We start from the raw sequence: 19178 nt of genomic DNA on the forward strand, positions 1-19178 counted from the left end.
CATTGTAGTGCCTTGGAGTTTGATGTGTTGCTGGTGGAACCACAGAAAGAAATTAAATTAAAATAGCAATTAGTTTATGAACTTACAGTAGCTTAGTTTATTACAAGGTTTTCCATTCATATTATTCTACAAACTGAGCTTGCCAAGGTAGAACTGGCTGCAGGTGTGATTTATCATCTATACAAATGGGAATTTGATAAAAGAAGATGGAAAACCAAATGTTATTTAAGACCTCAGTTTCTGAGAAGACTACTAAAATTGTATTTTGGAGCCTCTTTTATCCAACTGGCCCTACTGATTTTTCTGGTACTTGAGTAGAAGAAGCCAGATGTATTATGAGTTCTACCAGATTCACTATCTCTGTGTTGATTGCTAGCATTTGTTCAAGTGACACCTAGCCTGTTTGTCAAACTTGTCTGTTGTGTCCCTGCTCTTGTCTGTTATGAAAATTATTCTTGATTTCTTTCCTCATGTAGTAAGACTTGTTTTTATTATACAAGTTTTTTTTTTCAGTACTTAAATAATTAAGTTACAGAGGAGTCGGACGAAGGCTTTGTTATTGCCAGTGAGGCTCCTTTTGTTTATGTTCTGATTTTATTTAACTATGATGTTATTTTAAAAACTTCAAACATCGACATTGTAATAGACTGCCATTCAATAAGACAGTGAAAAACAAAGTTTTTGTAAATAACTTAGTTTGCAGTTGTTTCTGTGTGCTGGTAAATGTTTAAAATGCATTAATGCAGTGTCAGACGTATATTTTTGCTGTTTTGCAAGTAAGCCTAAAGTTCTTGTAGTTTAATTATTTTTCCAGAAGTTTGTTACCTTGTGCCCTGGAATCTAACGTTCTTGAAGCAGTGAGATGGAATGGGATGAACTGGAATAGTTAAAATTAATTGTTCATTGGATTGAAAATTGTTCATTGGACTGAACCTGAGAAAAAAACTTCTTCACTGTGAGGGTGACAGAGCATTGGAACAGGTTGCCCAGAGAGGTGGTGGAGTCTCCTTCGCTGGAGATATTCAAAACCCGCCTGGATGTGATCCTGGGCAATATGCTCTAGGTGACCCTGCTTGAACAGGGATGTTGGACTAGATGATCTCCAGAGGTCCCATCCAACCTAAACGATTCTGTGATTCTGTGAAAAGGGGGATTCTGCTCTTATAGAAAAGAGAGCACAGTGGTTTTCTTGCACGCAGCATCTTTCTTGACTTCTGGGTCACTTGAGAATTAGTTACCGTGTTAGCTTGGCTTTGAAATATTGTTAATATAACTTTTTCCAGAGCAGCAAGTTTTAAATGAAATACACTTTCCTCACTTTTTTGAAATCCTTTTCATAAGAAGCATTTTGCAGGTTTTTATTTAAACGAGGGAAAAATCTCCTCTTTCCCCTATTTCAGAATATTGTTATGCCTCTGAGGCATTGTTAGCACAGAGGCCTCTCCAGCCTAATGCAATCAGAAATAGACTGGGTTTCTAAAAGAAAATTAAATTGAACATTTCTCTTTCCTGTTCTTCAACCACCTGAATTAACTTGGGAAGAAGAGAGATGAGCTGGTTGGTTGGTGGTTTTTGGCAAACCTTCCAGTGAGCATTTGTCAGGAAAGATGGATGCTGGTCTCTTTTCCCTTGACCTCTTCTGATAATGAGTGAAACTTATATTGCTAAATTACTTAAGTGCTCAAAATTCATGAGAGTTCATACCTTTCTATTTCAACAGATGTGCTTTGAAGACCATGCCGCTAGAACTTCCTAAATTGTCAGCTGAGTTGTTCAAAGCTGAGTAGCTATGAGACAGTAGAAAACACCAACAGTGTTTATGCTCTAACATTATGACTTAATGGCATTATGATGATATAAAGGACTTCAAAAATAAGAGACAATTGAAACAAACTTAAAAAAATCTCACAAAAGAAAGCAGTTTGAGTGGGCCCGCTTACTTTTTTTTTGGGCCCCCCCCTCCCAGTTGTGTACTTTGTATTTGGGTTATCTTAACTGACATTCCTATTGCCTTGCTAGGGCTTGCTTTACTATATACGTGTTTCCATCATAAAATGGAACGCTTTTCGGCTTCTTTACCATTCAAGTGGTGTGGGATTGTAATTAGCATCTTAGAATTGAGTGTCATTTTCAGCAAGTCCTTTAAGGCTGTAGCATATAAGCGAGAATGCTGTTTGCTGAAAGTACTGTGAGAATCTAGGCTGTAAACCATGGCAGCTCACTAGTTTCTTTATTAGCCATCTGTACAGAAGTAGTAGCATAATATTGGAGTGGTAAAATCCATCTCTGCTTGTTCCCGTAGGAGAGGGCTTCAGAACTCACATTTTATGTGCGCCTTGTAAAGCAAGAACCACTGAAGTACTTTAGTGCTGGAGGATAGCCATTTAAAACATTGCTTTAAATAAGGGCAAACTTTGGTCTTGGACATAAAGAGCTTATAATTAAAACACTATGTTACTTTTGTACTAAACTGCTGATGCAGTTTTATTAAAATAGTCTTTGGAAGTTGAGTACTCCTTTTGCACTCTTCAGTTGGGATATAGGTTATATTATCTGAACATTTTTATAACTGAATGTCATGAAAGTACACTTGCAGGCTGTCAGATAATGCAGGACTACTGAGTTACCATTTGGCATGTTATTTCACAGCTCTGTTCTTGTTTCCCCTTTTATAAAATACTAGATTTTTGCTGTCCTAATGCAATGTGTTTTGACACGCATCAAGATGAAAGGGATGGAGAACGGAGGCTGCTTGTTCTTTTGTTTAGCATTATTAGCTTTACCTGGTTTTTGATAGGCCATTAAGAATTTCAGTGGTGAAGTCGCAGGTAACATCTCCCTCTTGGCTTTTTTTTATAGATAATGTACCTTTTATGATATAATTGTGTATGTTTGCTTTCTTGGGCCATTTAAAGACTAACTTCCAGATGAATGAGGACATTACTCGTTATGAGCAAATAGAACTTTTCAGTCACCCCATGAGAATGGGCATTTAACTGAAACTCACAGCATCAAGTGAAATTTCTGGGTGCCAATAGCATATAAATTAAGACAGACTGGGTTAGTTTTTTAAAGTTTACTTGATACAGTGAATACTGTTTTAAAATAAACTTGCTATGGCAAATAAGATAAAAGCAGGGTGTTTGGATGCAACAGTCTGTAGTCAGTTTTTTCTTGCAGGGAATATTTATGTTCCTAAGTGTGTTTGGCATTCTGCAGAACTAACCTGTGTACTGTCCCCTTCTTTAGGTAGAAGGGGGCTGAGTTATGTACATTATTTATGAAGATGCAACAGGAGTGGTGGTTGCTAAGAGTGTTATACAAAGCGCAAAGGATTTGACACAGAAAACAGTAAAATGTGAAGAGGAAGGCTAAAGCTGTGAAAGTGCAATATTGTAACACTGAAGTGGCTGATCAAGCAATTTCTGATTGCTTAATTTGGCAGGAAGTACGAGGAGATGGACAGATATGAACCAAGATGGAAATATTCTTGCTCTGTGTGTATCAAGATGCAAACCCTCTTGGCTGAAGTCCTGCATAATTTAATACATAAGCTGTTACAAGAAACTTACTTTAATTCTGTTGCTGTTGCAAGGTATATGCTTATTCCAGAAGGGAACCTACCCTTTAGTGTTTGATCACTGTCAAATGAAATATGTTACTACCTGCAGAGTTATAACCTTTATTTAATCATTGAATTCTGAAGTTGAGAGAACTCAAATCTGTTCATGTAGTTGCAACAGTAAATGGAAAAATTATACATCTAAAATCTGAAGTTTTGGTGCAGATTACCTTTTCCTATGCTTTCTCATCATTTAACTTTCTGCCAAAGATCTTTTGGTTTAGATTTGAAATATCATGAGTTCACTGACAATATAAAAGCCTGGGCTGTACTAGGAAAAATCTCAAGTGCGTTGAGGCAGGCTTAAGAAATCCCTTAAAAAAAATAAGAACAAAATGCACCCTTTCATAGATTCCAAAATCTCTTCTGATTCTGCTCAGCAGCATCAGAAGTCCATATGGATGAGGAGTGTGTCATTGCTTTTGCCAGCGATAGCAATTAGTCTTCAGAATCTATCCTGTCTCTGCATTTAAAAACAAACAAAACCTTTTAATGACTGTAACCATGCTTGTGCAACACAGGCTGAGCTGCCTCTGGCAAATCTTGCCAAATGTTTGATTTTCATCTGTATATGTACTTGAGCTCAGTTTGTGAGGGTTACGGTTGCAATACTGAGCTGAGACCCTTTTGCATTGTCCTGGATAGTCGTAGGCTACCTTTCAGTGATATCGTGTGGTGGGATGCTGTGACCTAATATCCTGAAATTTTGCACAATAAAGAAGTCAGACTTTCTGTGGAAAAACATGGAATATTTTTATAGGATACTGCAAGTTCACTATAAGTTTTATAGGCCAGACAAAATGTTCAGGGAAGATCACACAAATTTTACAGTTGAAAAACAGGAGAGAGCGAGCTTTGTTTCCTGAACCACTATTTTTAAGCAGCCCATAGCCTCAAAATGCTTGTATTGAGAATAATAGATAATAATGACCTCTTATTTCCATGTTTGTCATTCAAGCAAAACCATTCAGCACACCATGAAAAAACTGAGTAAACATTAATTGATGACATATAACTCCTAGGCAATGATTGTTTTGTCGATGCTAGAGTGCTCTACACCATATAAAGGTAGTCTCTAAAGTGTGTGCGGGTGGCTCTTCTGCTGTGATACTCGAATGTGTTCTAGCAAAACTTCTGCATCTGTAGTCCCAGTATGTATAAAACATGTACATAATGCTTGTTTTAATAATGGAAATCCTAGAGCGGATTTTCTCTGGAATTGAGATCGAAGTCAGCATCTTAGTGTACTGCTACTAATGTTGGAAATTACATAAATTAAATTGCAACTGTTAACTACTTCTTTTCATAACTTTTTGCAGTCAGGAAAATTTGGAATTGAAATCCTGGGGATCTGCTGCAGATATGTTTTTGCTTGTCTTATGCAGTTGAATAACATGCGGTTGGATAGCTTGCAGGTAAGATACGGCTATATTCCATGATAAGTGAAGCAATCCTTATGTTTGCTTTCAGTAAAGTACGCTGGGGTTAGATGCAGAGGAAAGATGCTATAAATTAGTAATGTTTTTGTTGTAAGCTATCGCTAACCTGGCTGAGCTCAATCAGCCTTTGCTCCTCATTCCGTCTCCTTGCAAATACAACTTTCCAAAGTCAAGTCCTGATCACACTGTGGCCTATGGCTTTTCTTTTTTTTTTTTTATAACCTCCGAGAGCTCATGGAGTTGAGGGATGAGTCCTGAGAAGTAAGGCACAGAAAGACTCTGCTTTCTTGCACTCTGAGGAGATGTTTGCCAGGATGATAAGCTACACAGAGTAAACAAATGAAAGGTCTCAAATGTTGAAGGTAGACGCACACCATGTAAGGCCATGAGGCTCTTTTAATTAAAAATTCAGGGAGGGAAGCAGGGGGTTTAATTGATTTCTTTACCTCTGCTACAGGGAGGTATGTTCATGACCGGTCCTCTGTTGCAGCAGTCTAATATATTTACTTATTAAAAAGGCTGGTGAAACTATTATACATTCAGATGGGCGGAGGTAAGTGAATTACGAGGCTATAATTTCCTTAAGGGCATCTGGTAAGAAGACCAATCACTAAGAAGCTTGAATTTTTGGCTATGAAGTTTGAGTCTGGTAGTGATTTTGTGCTCCTAACTAGGAGCTTTCAATGTATTTAGAGCTTGCGTGCAGCTTTTCTATTAATTTAGAAAGCAACATGAGGACCTTCTAATCAGATTTAAAGGAAATGTTGACCTGAATTCTGTGGCTGTTTCTTATGTCCATTGGTGGTTTTGTTTTTTTTTTTTTCTCCTATCCACACAGAATACTAACACTTAATGCATCCACTATTTTTGCCATATGTGGCTAACAGTTTAAAAGACAAACAAAAATCATAGAATTAATGGAAATATCAGTCTGAGAGAGGCTCCAAAGGGGATCATTTGCCTCATTCTCTGCCCCTAAGTAGGGAATAAGTCTGCATAACTGATCTCACACTATTCTTTTAAACCCCTAAGAAGGAAGACTTTTTGATCTCTGTACCTAGTGAGTTTTAGGGAAGACATTATCTTTTACTGTTGCTTTTTCCTGATACCTAACCTAATCTTTGAAATGTCAGCTGACTTTTTTTGTCTAGCCTCTGGAGAACAGCAGATCACGGCTGTGTTGGGTTTGTAGTTGTTGGGGTTTTCTTTGTTTGCTTTTAACAGCGCTCACGTTGCTGTACTTGACTGAGGAAAGAGTTCAGAAGTTAGGATCTGCAAGTATCCTAGTGGCTGTGAGAAAAGAGCATAGGGTGGAAAAGAGGTATGGCAATAGAGCATGCTTTCATCTCAGAAGATAGTTTTTGAGGATTTGTTTAATATTCTGACAGCTGGCTTAGTTAATTTTAAAGTGGTAGCATTGCTCAATAAATCAGTAATTGGAACCTAGTTAGGCTTTGATTCCCGACTGAGCAGACCCAGCTCCCTCATGTTTCCTCTTCCTCTGCTTTCTCGTTCTGCTCTTCCCCAGGCTTGTGGAGGATATGAAGGAACACACAGCTACATGTAGTGTTCTAGCCGATGCTTCACCAGCACCGGCTACAGCGTAGTAGCTGTCTCTCATGTATTGCTTACAGTGCTTGCATGAAATTTTTCATCCCCACAGCATTGCGTTAAAATGTTGCTGTTGAAGGGGGGCGGGGGGGGGAAGCTGGCCAATAAACAGGACAAGAATTATTAAGTTAAAGTGCACCAAGAGAGATTTATTCCCCCGCCCCGTGGGCCAGTGCTGAACAATCCACCTTTGGGCGCAGCCCGACGGCGCCGGCGGGGGGGCGCCGGCGGGGCCGGGGGTGCCGCGGGGCCGCCGTGCCCCGGCGGCTGCAGCCGCGCTGCGGCCGGGAGAGGGCAGCGCGCTCCGCCGAAAGGCGCTGCGGGCCGGGCCGGGCCGGGCCGCCGTCGGGGCCGCTGCCGTCCCGCCCGCGGAGGGGCCCAGCAGCGCCGGCGCGGCCCGGTGAGCGGCTTGGCGCGGCGGTGCCTCGGGGCTGCCCCCCTCCCCGCCCCGGGGCGACCAGAGCGCCGCTTTGTCTCAGTCCCCGCGGGCTGGCGGGGCCGGGCGCCCCCCCCGGCTCCCGCGGGCGCGGCCCCGGCGGCGGCGGCGGCAGCAGCGCCGCGCTCCTCCCCCGGCAGCGCGGGCGGCGGCGGCGGTGCCCAGGACGCCCCTCGCAGGTAACGCGGCGCTGCCCCGGGGCCGGCGCCGGCCCTCCGTCGGGGCGGCCGCGCCGCGGGCACCTGCTGCCGCGCAGCCGCTGGTCCCGGCGCCGGGAGCCCGCGGCGCGGGTAGGTGTGGGGCCGGGGGCGCGGGGGGCTGCTGGGCCCGGGGCTGCGGAAGGAGGGCGGCGGTGCGCGGGAGGCGCAGCCTTGGCGCCGGCTGGGACCGTAGTGCGCGCTGGTGCCGCGGGCCGGCCGCGCCACGGGAAAGTACTTCCCGGGGGCTTTAAATTGTCTTCTGAGCTCCCCAAATGGAGGGGAGAGAAGGATTCTGTGGCTTCCTTCCCCCCCCCCCCCCCGTTTGTTGTTTCCCGTTTAAAGCCCCCCCCCCCCTTTTTTTTTCCTTAGATCTTGTAGCTAAGTGGGTAGGGTAGATTTTTAACCCTAAAAGTGTTAGTATTTCTGTGGTAAATGACGTTTTAACTCTTCCAACTGAAAAAAAAAATGCAAAAGAAACCTTTCCTAACTGTAAAATTCTGAAAAACAAAGTCTAGAAATAATTCTTCATAATGATTTGTTGAATTAACTCTGGTACGGGCAATTTAGAATTACATAAGTTTTCAACCTGATCACTGACTTTTTTTTTTCCAGAAAAAAGGATTTTAAAAGCCTTTTTTTACTGACTTATTCTTGCCTCTATATTTGGTGTTAAACAAAAACACAGGTGATTCTTGTAAGTTATTATGAAAATTCATGGATGTGTTAAGAAGCCTAATGGATGACTTAAGTTTTTTGTTTTTCTTTTATAGGGACAATTCAATCTCTCTTTGCAGAAATAGGATTTCAGGAGTCACTTGAATGAGAGGGATTTTTCCACATAGGTAAAAAAATAACTCTCTTTTGAGCATTCAGTATAAAATAGCAACATGTCAACATTTTGTGAAAAGACTAAGTACTAAAGTATGTTTTTTCTTCCTCCAGGGCAATTTTTGAGTATTAAATGCAGTAATGAAAGTGTTCACATAGACTGTCTTAATAACGATCCTCTCGTGACATTCATCTGGCCCTCTCACTTGATTCATAAAGCAGGCACTTCTGCTAATACTTTGTTATCGTATATGATGCAGTAGTAGTCGTCTTCTCCATCTAAAATTGCTGCTGTTACTCAGAAGTTCCTGTCATCTCCCGAGAGAATAGTATCTTTACGGGGCTGTTTCAGAAGGGTATGGCGTGTAAAATGGCTCAACGTTTTTTTATTCTGAATAACACATTAAACAAGAATTTGTACCAGGATATAGGAAGGATAGGTTATGACTAACATAGTGACTCAGAAGATCCAGTTCCAATTTTCAGCTTTGCTATCAGCTCTCTGCATGGCCTCATGTCAGTCACTTGACATCTGTGTCTTGGTTTCTAGCTTATAGAAGAGGGGGATGCTGTAATCTTCAGCCAGGTACATGTTTTCTCTGTGCCTGTTACAGCATGTCTTTTAGGTGCTAGCATACTATCTAGCACAGCAAGTCGTGGCTTTATTACAGTGAATGTTTGTGCCCAAGTATTAAATCTATAAAAGTCTTCATTTGCACCAGTAGTTTTCATGCTGTTTTGACTGGAGCCCTCCTTTTTTTTTTTTTTTTTTTTTTTCCTATTCTATATTAGCTCGGATATTACTACATCTACTACGTCTTGTTACCTTTCAGGAATGCTTTTCAGAATTTTTGTCAATGTTGTCAGTTGAAATTCTTTAAAAATTACACACAGGTTTTCCATTAATGTCCTAGCATCTAGTTGAGCTGTATGAATTATCTTACAGGTTGAGCATCATTGAGATAGAAACTGAAAGCTGTCAATAAGCAGGTACCAGTAAACTACCTTACTGATTAGAGGAGGGCTCTGAGGTGGAATAGTCCTCTTTCTTAGCGGAAGTTGCCTCAGTGAATATCAGAATTTTATCTAATGGCTTTGGTATCAAAAAATTTATTTCTTACTCTTAATGGCTGTAGAGTTTGTTCTGCCTTGCACATTAATAACGTAATTACGTGATCAAATTTTGTTTGCAGAATTGTTTACGTACTAGTTAAGAGCATCAACTAAAAAAGAAAAACACCTTGATTCTGGGAGCTAGGGCTGAATTAACAGAGGTGGCAGCTGAAGAGAATATCTCTGTTATCTATAAATTTGGCGTGAAAATAGTGATTGGTCAGTAAACACGGAGCTATGCCATGACAGTTTTCTGCCACTTTTTAGTGCATTGCCACATTCTAGGGGAGACAGCAAGAAGATTCTCCAGTTAGCTGTCTTGGATTCAAAATTGAAATTGTGGGCTTGGGTTATGCACAGCTAATATTGGGAGGGGAATGGAACTAATTCTAGCTCCTTGTTTGAGCTTAAGACCTTCACTCACACGCTTTGAAGGATGAAAGGAGCATTTTAGTGCAGAAGGGAGTTTTGTAGGAGGAAAAAAAAATTCCTGAAGAGCTTGTGAATTTGAAAAACAGTAAAATTTCCAGATGATAATCCCTTTTCCCTTCAATTTTCAATGGGTGGGGAGAAAGTAGTACATAGTTTTCAGCAAATATAGTTAACCAAGCAGTCTGATAATGTTCAATGCTAGAGAGTGTCCAAATATTTGAAAATATAAAGACACACAGATAAGGTCATCCAAATAACCTTAGTCTGCCCTGTAGCTACCCTGTAGATGCCGAGACAGACTTCCCTCTCCAAAGCAAACCAAGATGTACTTCTGCTCTTCCTAATTTAAATAAACAGCGTTCTCAAGACAGTTAATTCTAGCTGCCCATGAAGATGGGCAGCAATGTCATTAGACAAACGATGTATCCCCTAACTTTGTTCGTTAGTTACAGCGTGTCTGAGGATGGGCAAGACTGAGTGGTGATGAAGTGCCACAGATCATGTCGGAGCATATATTTGAATGCATATATAAAACCAAAAATCTCCGGGTCCGCTTCTTTGCTATTCTATCAGTGAAATGTGCAAGTACAAACTCCTTAATGTGTCTCGTGTATATGAGAAATATGTGGATCTTGTAGAGTACTTGTGAGAACTCGAAAAGAAAGGGAGCCTGGGATATGGGGTTCTCAGGTTTTGCTCTGGCATAATGGCTTCACTGTATGTAAAATATGAAGTGGTAATTTCTAAAAAGTGTTGCAAAAATTCTTCATTAAAAAGAATCTCTCAAAACTGGCATTAAAGAAATATTGGAGGTGAGACAGAAGTCTGACAGTAGTATCAAACAGACTTAAGTTTGTTTTAGTGACCTTACATATGTATTAGTTTTCTTTTTGTCTTTCAGTAATGCATAACCCGAGTTTTACATTTCTGAGTTTTCTAAAATCTGGAGCTCCATTTTATTTTTAGTTGAAATGAAAATGCTACTTTAAGAATGTTAATACAGGAATGCATAAAGAATCTATTTTGCTAATCTAAGGAACAGGCTTTTTTCTATGAGTCACTTTTCTGGAGTTGTTTTTTTTAATGTTAAAACCCAAATCTATTTTTAAAAGTTTAAAAAATGTGACCCTTTTTGGAGATTTTATTTTCTCTGCAAAGGAGCACAAAATGGCTGTGGCTTTAACAAACTGAAAGAAATACGATAGCCATGAGTGGAGTGACATTTTCTAGAAGAGGATTTAAGCTTCTTTTTGTCTCAGATTGTTGAAGTGAAGGCTATATTAAAAGGTGTTTGGCTACATTTCTCCTGTTCACTTGTTAGGAGAGCAACTACTGTGTGGTGAAGTAATCAAGACTAATGCAAGCTGCTTCATTATAAATTTAATAGATAAGGGTTTATTTTACCTCTCACTCTGGATACTATTAGAAGGAAGTAAATGAGTGTTCTTGCAAGTTGCTAGCTAAGAGTTTTGCTTTTTTTTTAACCTCCTCGTGCTATAGATCTTTATGAGAAATAGGTATAAAAATGTAAGAATATGTCTTAAAAACTCAGCTAGAAAGTTACAAATCTCCAAATTTTGGAATGTAGTATTTATCATACATTTATTTTCAGATTGCTACTTTTTTTCCCCCTTCTCCTAAGATCTTTTAATCAGGTCCAGAGCAAGGATCTGCACGTAAAAGAACGTTCTTTACCAAATTAGACCCGATCTCTGTGCAGCATGTTTTCTGGTGCTTTAGAAGCCATGACTGAGCCTTTTGATATACATACGTAACTCTGATGGAATCTGTAAATCCAAAAATACACTTTGGTTTGGTTGCCATGTTTGTTGAAAAAAAGCAGTTTGAACATTGTTAATGGAAACTTGCTGGTTCATGAGTACTGTACTGGAATCTCACAGTTTTTGAAGGTTATTAAGATATGAGAAGTAGAAAACCAGTATGATGTACAATAATTCATATCTGCCTGAGACTCATGTGGGTTGATAACAGCACTTAGCCTGTAGGGGCTATTGCGTGACAAATAATAATATAGCAGTGATAAGAGTGACGTGTAACACAGTCATCAAGTGGAAGAGAGCTAGGTAGAGGCCGTCTTAAAATGCTTGTGCTACTAGACTTTTACAAGATATTTTGCTTAGAAAAAGATAGTGAATTTTTAAAGCCCATGAATGATGCACTTGACATGCTTGCTTACCTTCTAGTGGCCTCTGGGTGGGACGTACTCGTTCTTTCTTGTTGCTCCAGTTTGTCAGAAATCAAGACTTAACATGCTTGTCTTAATGGTAATAATGGAACTGTAATTCTGTGTTTTATAGACATGAGTCTAAATATGGCCACCACGAGGAAAAAAAAAGGGAGAAGAAGAATTAAATTCTTCGGGCACCTGCAAAGTATCACTGGCAGTTTATTTACATGGCCTGACAGTTTTGACTTTGTCATTTGCTTTACAGTCAATGAAGCAGCAGTAGTCTGTAGTACAGAGGTGTGAGATTGCGATCCAAAAGGAGAATATAGGGAGTAGGGCCTAAAGATCTCATGTTTTGTTAACTTTGAAGTGATGTATGGAAGAGAAATGTGAAACGTATGTTTTATATTGCTGCTTATACTTTGCAGCAATTTGCAAGGCTTACACAACCTGTAGCCTGGTCCTACTTAATGAGCCTTGGGTGTTCATGATGACAGCACTGGAGCCCTGACTTAAGTCCATATGAGTGCAGCAGTCTGGTCACAGAGCAGGATCAAAGTCTTGAGTCCTGTTTTCACCTACTCTGCTTCTTTCTCCCACAGTTATACTCTTTATTTACATGGAAGAGGAGAAAGTCAAATTCTGAATTGGAAGCCAGTTATTCTAGGATCCAGAAATACCCTTTTTTGTGTCTAGGAAAATGGTGATACACAGTAGGTGCTAGGACAGCCAAATAGTAGTTGCAGTGGACTTGGGGGGAAGAGCATTTTGGCTGCTAAAGGGTCACCTTGTCAACCAGTAGAAATGCCTTTATGCTGAGATTTGTGTAAGGCTTTCCCTTATCTAATTTCTTTAATGTGTAAGGAGTGGAAAAAGTCTGATAGTTGGCAAATTTCCCATTAAAAAGCAGTTAGGCCAGTCTCTGATGCTTTTATTTTCCAGCACTATGTTTCCTTCTTCCGGTCTTTCTAATGCTGGCATGTCTTGATACTTGGGGAAACCATTCTATAAAATGCTAAAATTGGTAGTGTTGAAAGCAAATGGATAGATAAGATTCCCACAATTGGCAACCAATAAATAAAATATTGGGTGAGGAAGAGAAGGATGTTGGAGGGATTATTGAGATATATTGCATCTTTTGATAAAACACAGCTATATTTGTCCATGCTCATGTCGATAAACTTGATCTGGTCAGGAGACCAGAAATAGCATTTGCTACCAGATCAAATGGGAGACTAGAGATTTTAAAAATTGTTAGGTAAATTATTTTATTTTAAAGATTTTTTTATTCTTTGTTGCATATTTACCTCTACTTGCCTGAAATGTATGCTGCAAGTCTCTCCCGTTTACAGCACATCACAACAAATGCTTTCTTTACATTTCCTGCTAAATTCAATCAAACTGGAAGCTGAAAAGGGATTTTTTTTCTGTGTATAGATGAATCCTGCTCCTTCTGAAATTGCGTGGGCTTGATGTTTGTGGGCAGTGCCTGAAATTGGACCTGTCTGTTAGATGTCAGTCCTGCTGGTTTCTGTGTCGGAGGCACAGCTGTCAGAGGAACAGATCAAGTTCCGCTCTGTGAAATGATGTATATCCACGACGTCGGGAACTGAACCTGGAGCCCGCACTTGCTGTGCGGAGAAACCGCTCCTTAGTGGCTCAGAGCGCTTGTCTCCATTGCATCTATCAGACCCTGGAGAATCTGCTGCTTTGTGAATTCAGCAGTCCTCTCCTGTGCAGAGGAGGTGAATGGTAGGGTAGCAGATGATGATGATACCTTAGTATCATCTTGTTCAGTCCCTTAGTGTGAAACAGAGATTGCAGAACAGCTGCTCAGTGGCCTAAGCTGAGTATTTCCTCTCAATGTGTATCCTTTTCTTCCTCCTGCCCCTCCCAGTGACTTCCAGCAGCCAAGCCCTGGATGGAGGAAAGACGTGAGCCAGTTGTTTAGAAAGGGTTTTGCACAACTGGCACTCTTAAGAGTGACCGAAAAGCAGAATTGTTTGCTTAGTGTTGTATATTGACATTCGTGGGTTCTTCTGTGGAAAGCAAAAAGAGGATCAGTTGGCTACCCTTTCGCATCCAGGAAACATCGTTATAAGCTGGTTTGTCAGGAGCGTGTCAGGTAGAAAATATTTCCGAGCATCTTTCAAAGTGGTTATAGTCAGTGTTCAACATCTAATGTCTTCTGAGTGCTGCACAAAAAAAACATTGATCGCTTTAGATGACCTGAATATTCATTTTATCTGTCCGTTCAGGATCAATACTGAGCTAGGTGCTTAGTATTTCAGAACGGAGAGACAAACCCTCAGAGGAGCCACAGTGTAACATCAATGAAGGGGAAGGTGGCTGAAGTTAGGAAGGCATGATATCTCCAGTGAATTTTGTTTCTCTTACGCGGTATAAAAGGGTTTTATTGTCCTGTTAGTACAATGATAACCCCCAAAGGAGGGGCTGAATTATGCTTTCTCATGCGCACTTGCGGTAGAGTAGGAAGACTAGGGGCATGCCTGCCTTCTTCATCCTTTCTTTGAGGGAGAGAAAGATATTTGCATAAGCCTCTTGAGGCTGTGGGGGTCGAGCTAAGTCTTAGGACAAAAATTATCAAAAGCAAATCTTGTTCTGTTGGCACGGCATAATAATTTGAGCGTGCTCATATTTTCTTGCAGAAGAGATAATGGAGTTTAATCTGGATATCTTCCTTTAAAGAGGGAAAACCGTTGTAGGGGATTTCCTATAGCAAAATAGAGCAATGGTGTAAAACAGCTGACTGGCGTGTAGCAATAGGAGAGCAATTGTGTTATGTCTCTCAACCTACCATTAAATGATGCCCATGCCCTTTATGTATGTATGTATGTAATCTGTGTGTGGCGGTAATTGTGAGCTGGTGACAGGTCCGGGATAGAAGTTATGTGCTTCATCCGTTCTGTAATGTGACACTTCGGAAAAGCTCCACCTTGCAGTTTTCCTTGTGGAATTAATGTTGCAGCTTTTTAATTTCTCTTGTAACCATGTTTCTTCTGCACAAACAGGGGTGTGCTTCAGACGCTGCTACTCTCAAGGTTACAGTCAGGATTCAGTTGCTGAGCAGCTACAGGGCTTTGTCCCTCTCTGTCAGAGTCAGGCACCTTGGAGTCAGCCACAGGATTTTTCCTCCGTATGCTGAAAATAAGAAACCCCTCTGTCTGCTGACTAGGCTGACTGGATTAGCGTTTGCCTGATACCCTTTTCTGACAATGTGAAAGATTGTTTTTGGCCGATCGTTTGTGGCCAGTGATTTTGTAAAGTGTTTTTTTCTTTTGTGTTAAAATTGTACTGAAGTCAAACCACAAGAACGTAGCTACTTGCGAGTGTAGATGAATTGACAGGCACCATGAGACGTTTATTAACAAACTGTGCGCTTTAAAAGGAGTGTGTGCTGGAGGGGTCCGTTCTTGTTTTTGATGGAAGCTGTGCCTTCGGTATTCGCAGTTTGTAGGAAGGGAACTTTTCAAGTCCTTTCTGACTCATAGCAGGCTATACCTCTGCGTTAACAAGCTGTGTGCTGCGCAAGCGTGTTGTTCTTGGAAACTTTTCAACCTTAAAAACAAGGCCACATCTGAGTTGAGGCAGCCTCCTCTTAAGACAGGCTTTCTTTTTTGTAGCCTGTTTCGGTCAGCGGCGGGAGGTTTGCGCGTAGCTGTGGAACCCACCTTACCGTTCGTTCGAAAGACGTGAAGTTGCTTCTGGTATGCTTTTTCTCGTTTGTCAGGGATGTTATTTTTAGTGTATGAATTTTGAGGATGTAGCAAGTTTGAAATACAATATTAGAAATCAGTGTTGCAATGATGACTGTAATTATTATAACTTCACTGATGTATTATATCAGTAGCTTGCTGTTTAGGTGTCTAAGGCAACCTACCTTGGGGATATTTTCTCTGAAGTTACTAAAATACTGGAACCAGATGTTTGGGATGTTGCTGTGGAGTACGACGTTGCTACAACTACATCTCTAGGTCAAATTTAAATTCTTTCCTTTGCCTCTAGAGATAAGAAAGGCTACATACAATTCACAGTCCTCCATTTACTGCAACTGCAGCGTCTCAGTGGCTGGGCTCAGCTCTCTGCTGACCTGTTTTGTTTACTGTGTCTATTGTGTGAAAAGCACACAGCATGTTAACTAAAACCAGCCACCCCTCCTCCAGCATTATACAGGCATCATTATACCAGCATTTCCTCATTCTGGAGAAATTTAGGGCAACTGGACATATGATAAGTTTAGTATCCTTTATTTCCTTAATCCTGAAAAATGTTAGCTTAGTTTACGGACTTGAAGAGGATATAAAAATATTAATACCTCCTGATTCAGTGTGTAATAATTCCACTCGTTTATTCTGTTTCTAGATGCCGTGACAATGGAGTTGAGCTGCGCTGAAGTACCTCTTTATGTAAGTCCTACAACATTAGGCTTCTGCCCTGAGAGTTGCTTTCTCTTGGATAACAGCTCATTCAAAAGCAGAATGAATGAAACCAAAAACCATTCTCTGGTTGTCTGAGACCTTAGGCTGTTGAAAGTTGCTGTGTAATGCAGACATGTGTGGGGATGATGTTTTCAGTACTGTGATTCACTTCTCTGAAGCTAGTTTAAAATTATTTTCCCTTTATGATGACAGTTTTCTTCTTTCTTCTTCAATACTCTCAATTTCAGTTTTCGAAAACAGAGATACAGTTTGTAAAGCGGCAACACTCCCTCCCTAGTTTCCTATGGTTTACAGCTGTGTTTTTTTCTACAGACTTCAAAACTGTCATTTTTTTCAACTTCCTTGAAGCAGAAAGTTGTGTCTAATCTCAAAAAAAAAAAAAAAAAAAGAGTAGATTGACATTTTTTAATGCAATGGAGTTTTTGTGTGAAACTTGAAGTGACTGGATAAAATAGGTGAACTCAGAGTTCAAAAACCATTGTTAACAGAAGTCAGGACATGCGTCAGTAAAATTTAGTTTACTAGGCCCTTTAATTGGGATGTGGGTATGAGGATTAAAACTTTGGCAGTCCAGTCATTATTATTATTAATAAAACGTGGTTGTCTTTTCTGGGCTGATCTGCTTTGGTTTTCAGTTAGAATGATAGTAGCAGAGATACGTGAATGTTAGTGTATACAGGGGTAGCGAGAGGCTGAACGGGGACCAAAAGGGTCGTGAAAGGTGAAAGATGACAAAACTATTAACTGCTTATTGTTATTAAATGGGGATGGAGGAGGAGCGTAAATCATCTGTACCAGGAGGATTGAAAGAACATAGAATTACTAACCCATCAGCAAGAGTTTTCGTTGCATTTGTCATCTTGGTGGTGGGAACCTCAGGTGGGAGAAAATTAGTTGCAGTATCTTTAATGGCAAAAAAGGCAGAGGGAGATTAATGAGGCCTGTTCATGTGGTGTCAGTTGTATGCAAGATCTTAAAAACACGTTTTGAAGGAGAGGCTAATCAAGGACATGGTGATAATGGATAAAATTCAATGTGATTTTATCATAGGTGGTTGCATCAGACAAACCCGATACCTTCCCGTGATAGATAACTGACCAGTTAGACAATTCAGTGGACTTAATCTATCTAGTTGTAAGTGAAACGTTTGATCCTGTGTCTCACAGGAAATTCGTATGTAAGGTGAAGAAGGCAGAGATTAATATTGTAACTGTAAGACAGATAAGGAGCTAGATAGATGGATACTACTGTGGGTTATATTGCAAAAAGTTATTAGAGTAGAGAGAGAGATACTACAAGTGATATTTCTAAAGGATCAGACTTAAGGCCAGTTCTGCTTAATGTTTTGATTATAACCCTGATGTGAGGGCCAGATGTAGGCTCATGAAATATGTGTAAATTTGTGGATATCATAATTTTGGGAGGTACTACTTACTATTGAGCAGAATTCAGTTGTCACATGGGCAGATTGAATTTTCCTGCATTTTATTTACTTCAGTTAATAAGATCATGATACAAAGCTATGCATTTGGGGACTAATAGTGATAAACACACTATAAACTAGATGCTCATAAATGGAGGAGGAGAGGGCTCAGGATTTACTAGTCCGCTGTAGGATGAATGAGATGAAAATCTGATTTAGCTGGGAACATGTACCCTAAGCTTTGTACTAGTGAAAGCACGTATCAGAACTGAGCTTTAGTAAGTTGCTGGTTGTCATCCATAGCCTCACACCAGCCACAGTGGGCAAATTTCATAGCTTCCCAGAAACCTGAAGAGAGTGTTCTGAACTGCAGTTAGGCAGTCACCAACTTGTTTCCTTGTGAGGGAATAGGGTTAGGTGGTGGCTTTCTGGGAGGCCTGCAGAGATTCTCCCAGGCCTGAGGGTAACCGTGACATGGAAACTTTCAAAGATGCAGCAGGGGCATCTACTCTGGTTGGCACCCTGGGTAAGCCCCAGCAGCTGGGGCTCAAGCCATTTCTGAACAGTCTCCTGTATTTCGCGTGGGAGAGCATGGAAGAGATGTGTGTATGTGGGAAGAAGGGTAAGCAAGTCTTTCAAGGGTTTGTGCAGGGGTTGGGAAGGGACTATATCACACTCTAAGGTGATTGAGAAAGATCAAAAGTTGTCCCTCAACCTTCATCTAAAACTTGAGGAGCTCTTTGCAGACCTTATAATGATCATCTGGGGTTGATGAAGTTATTCTGGTGTGGTCTGCTTCTGTGCATGGTGGAAGTTAGCAGCCGCAATGTTGCATGTTCAGAATCTTGCCAGTCACGATATTGTTCCTAAATTGAGTACTTCTGGATGTGTCTGGGAAGGTGGAAGAGGTCTGTCTCTCTTGAAGGTGTCCTTGAGTCAAGGCTCTTCTTTTCTCTTAGTTAGGTCCAATTACTTCAGTTTTGGAAACTCCTTCCAGCAGCTCCTCCTTTATTTACATGACTTTGCTGGAGAACACAGTCAAGTCAATATTTAAATTAGACATGAAAGTCCTTTCTGATTGTGAAATTCTTTGGACAGTTTACATTAAGCAGTTCTCTGGCTAGCTGAGCTCGTCTAAAATTTAGTGAATGTTCATTAGTAAGAAAGGATAGAGAAAGCATCTCTCAGGAAGGCTCTGAGGGAATATGACAAATATTTGCATTTGAATCAGTTCAGGTATTTCTCTGATGTGTTCCAGTCTCTCTTAAAGTGGGTAGTGGGACTGCAGAATACAACGTAATGACAATTGTATACCGCTCACATGCAACTTTTGACAAATGTCAGCATCGAATTGTAATGTGCTAATTTCCACAGGAATAAAATAGGCTTTAGTCCTAAGTCGTCTGTATTCAGTCTGTCAGAAGAA

General features: G+C 40.6%; 1 protein-coding gene across 9 annotated transcripts in view; it reads left to right on the forward strand.

The window, feature by feature from the left end:
* The first annotated feature begins 7310 nt into the window (after positions 1–7310).
* Positions 7311–19178, forward strand: part of LOC104152984 (rho guanine nucleotide exchange factor 28) — a 133258-nt gene continuing 121390 nt past the window's right edge. For 4 of the 9 annotated variants that reach the window (XM_068925505.1, XM_068925507.1, XM_068925501.1 and 1 more), the window contains exons 1-3: positions 7318–7398; positions 8079–8150; positions 16253–16296. In XM_068925505.1, the coding sequence (XP_068781606.1) occupies positions 16264–16296 (33 nt within the window). In that variant the 5' untranslated portion in view covers positions 7318–7398; positions 8079–8150; positions 16253–16263. Of the gene's footprint in view, positions 7399–8078; positions 8151–8461; positions 8493–15541; positions 15598–16252; positions 16297–19178 lie in introns of those variants that run through there. The other 5 variants (XM_068925499.1, XM_068925508.1, XM_068925502.1 and 2 more) reach the window with 3 other exon arrangements.

This window comes from Struthio camelus, chromosome W (genome assembly GCF_040807025.1).
Source record: "Struthio camelus isolate bStrCam1 chromosome W, bStrCam1.hap1, whole genome shotgun sequence".
NCBI classification, from domain to species: Eukaryota; Metazoa; Chordata; class Aves; order Struthioniformes; family Struthionidae; genus Struthio; species Struthio camelus.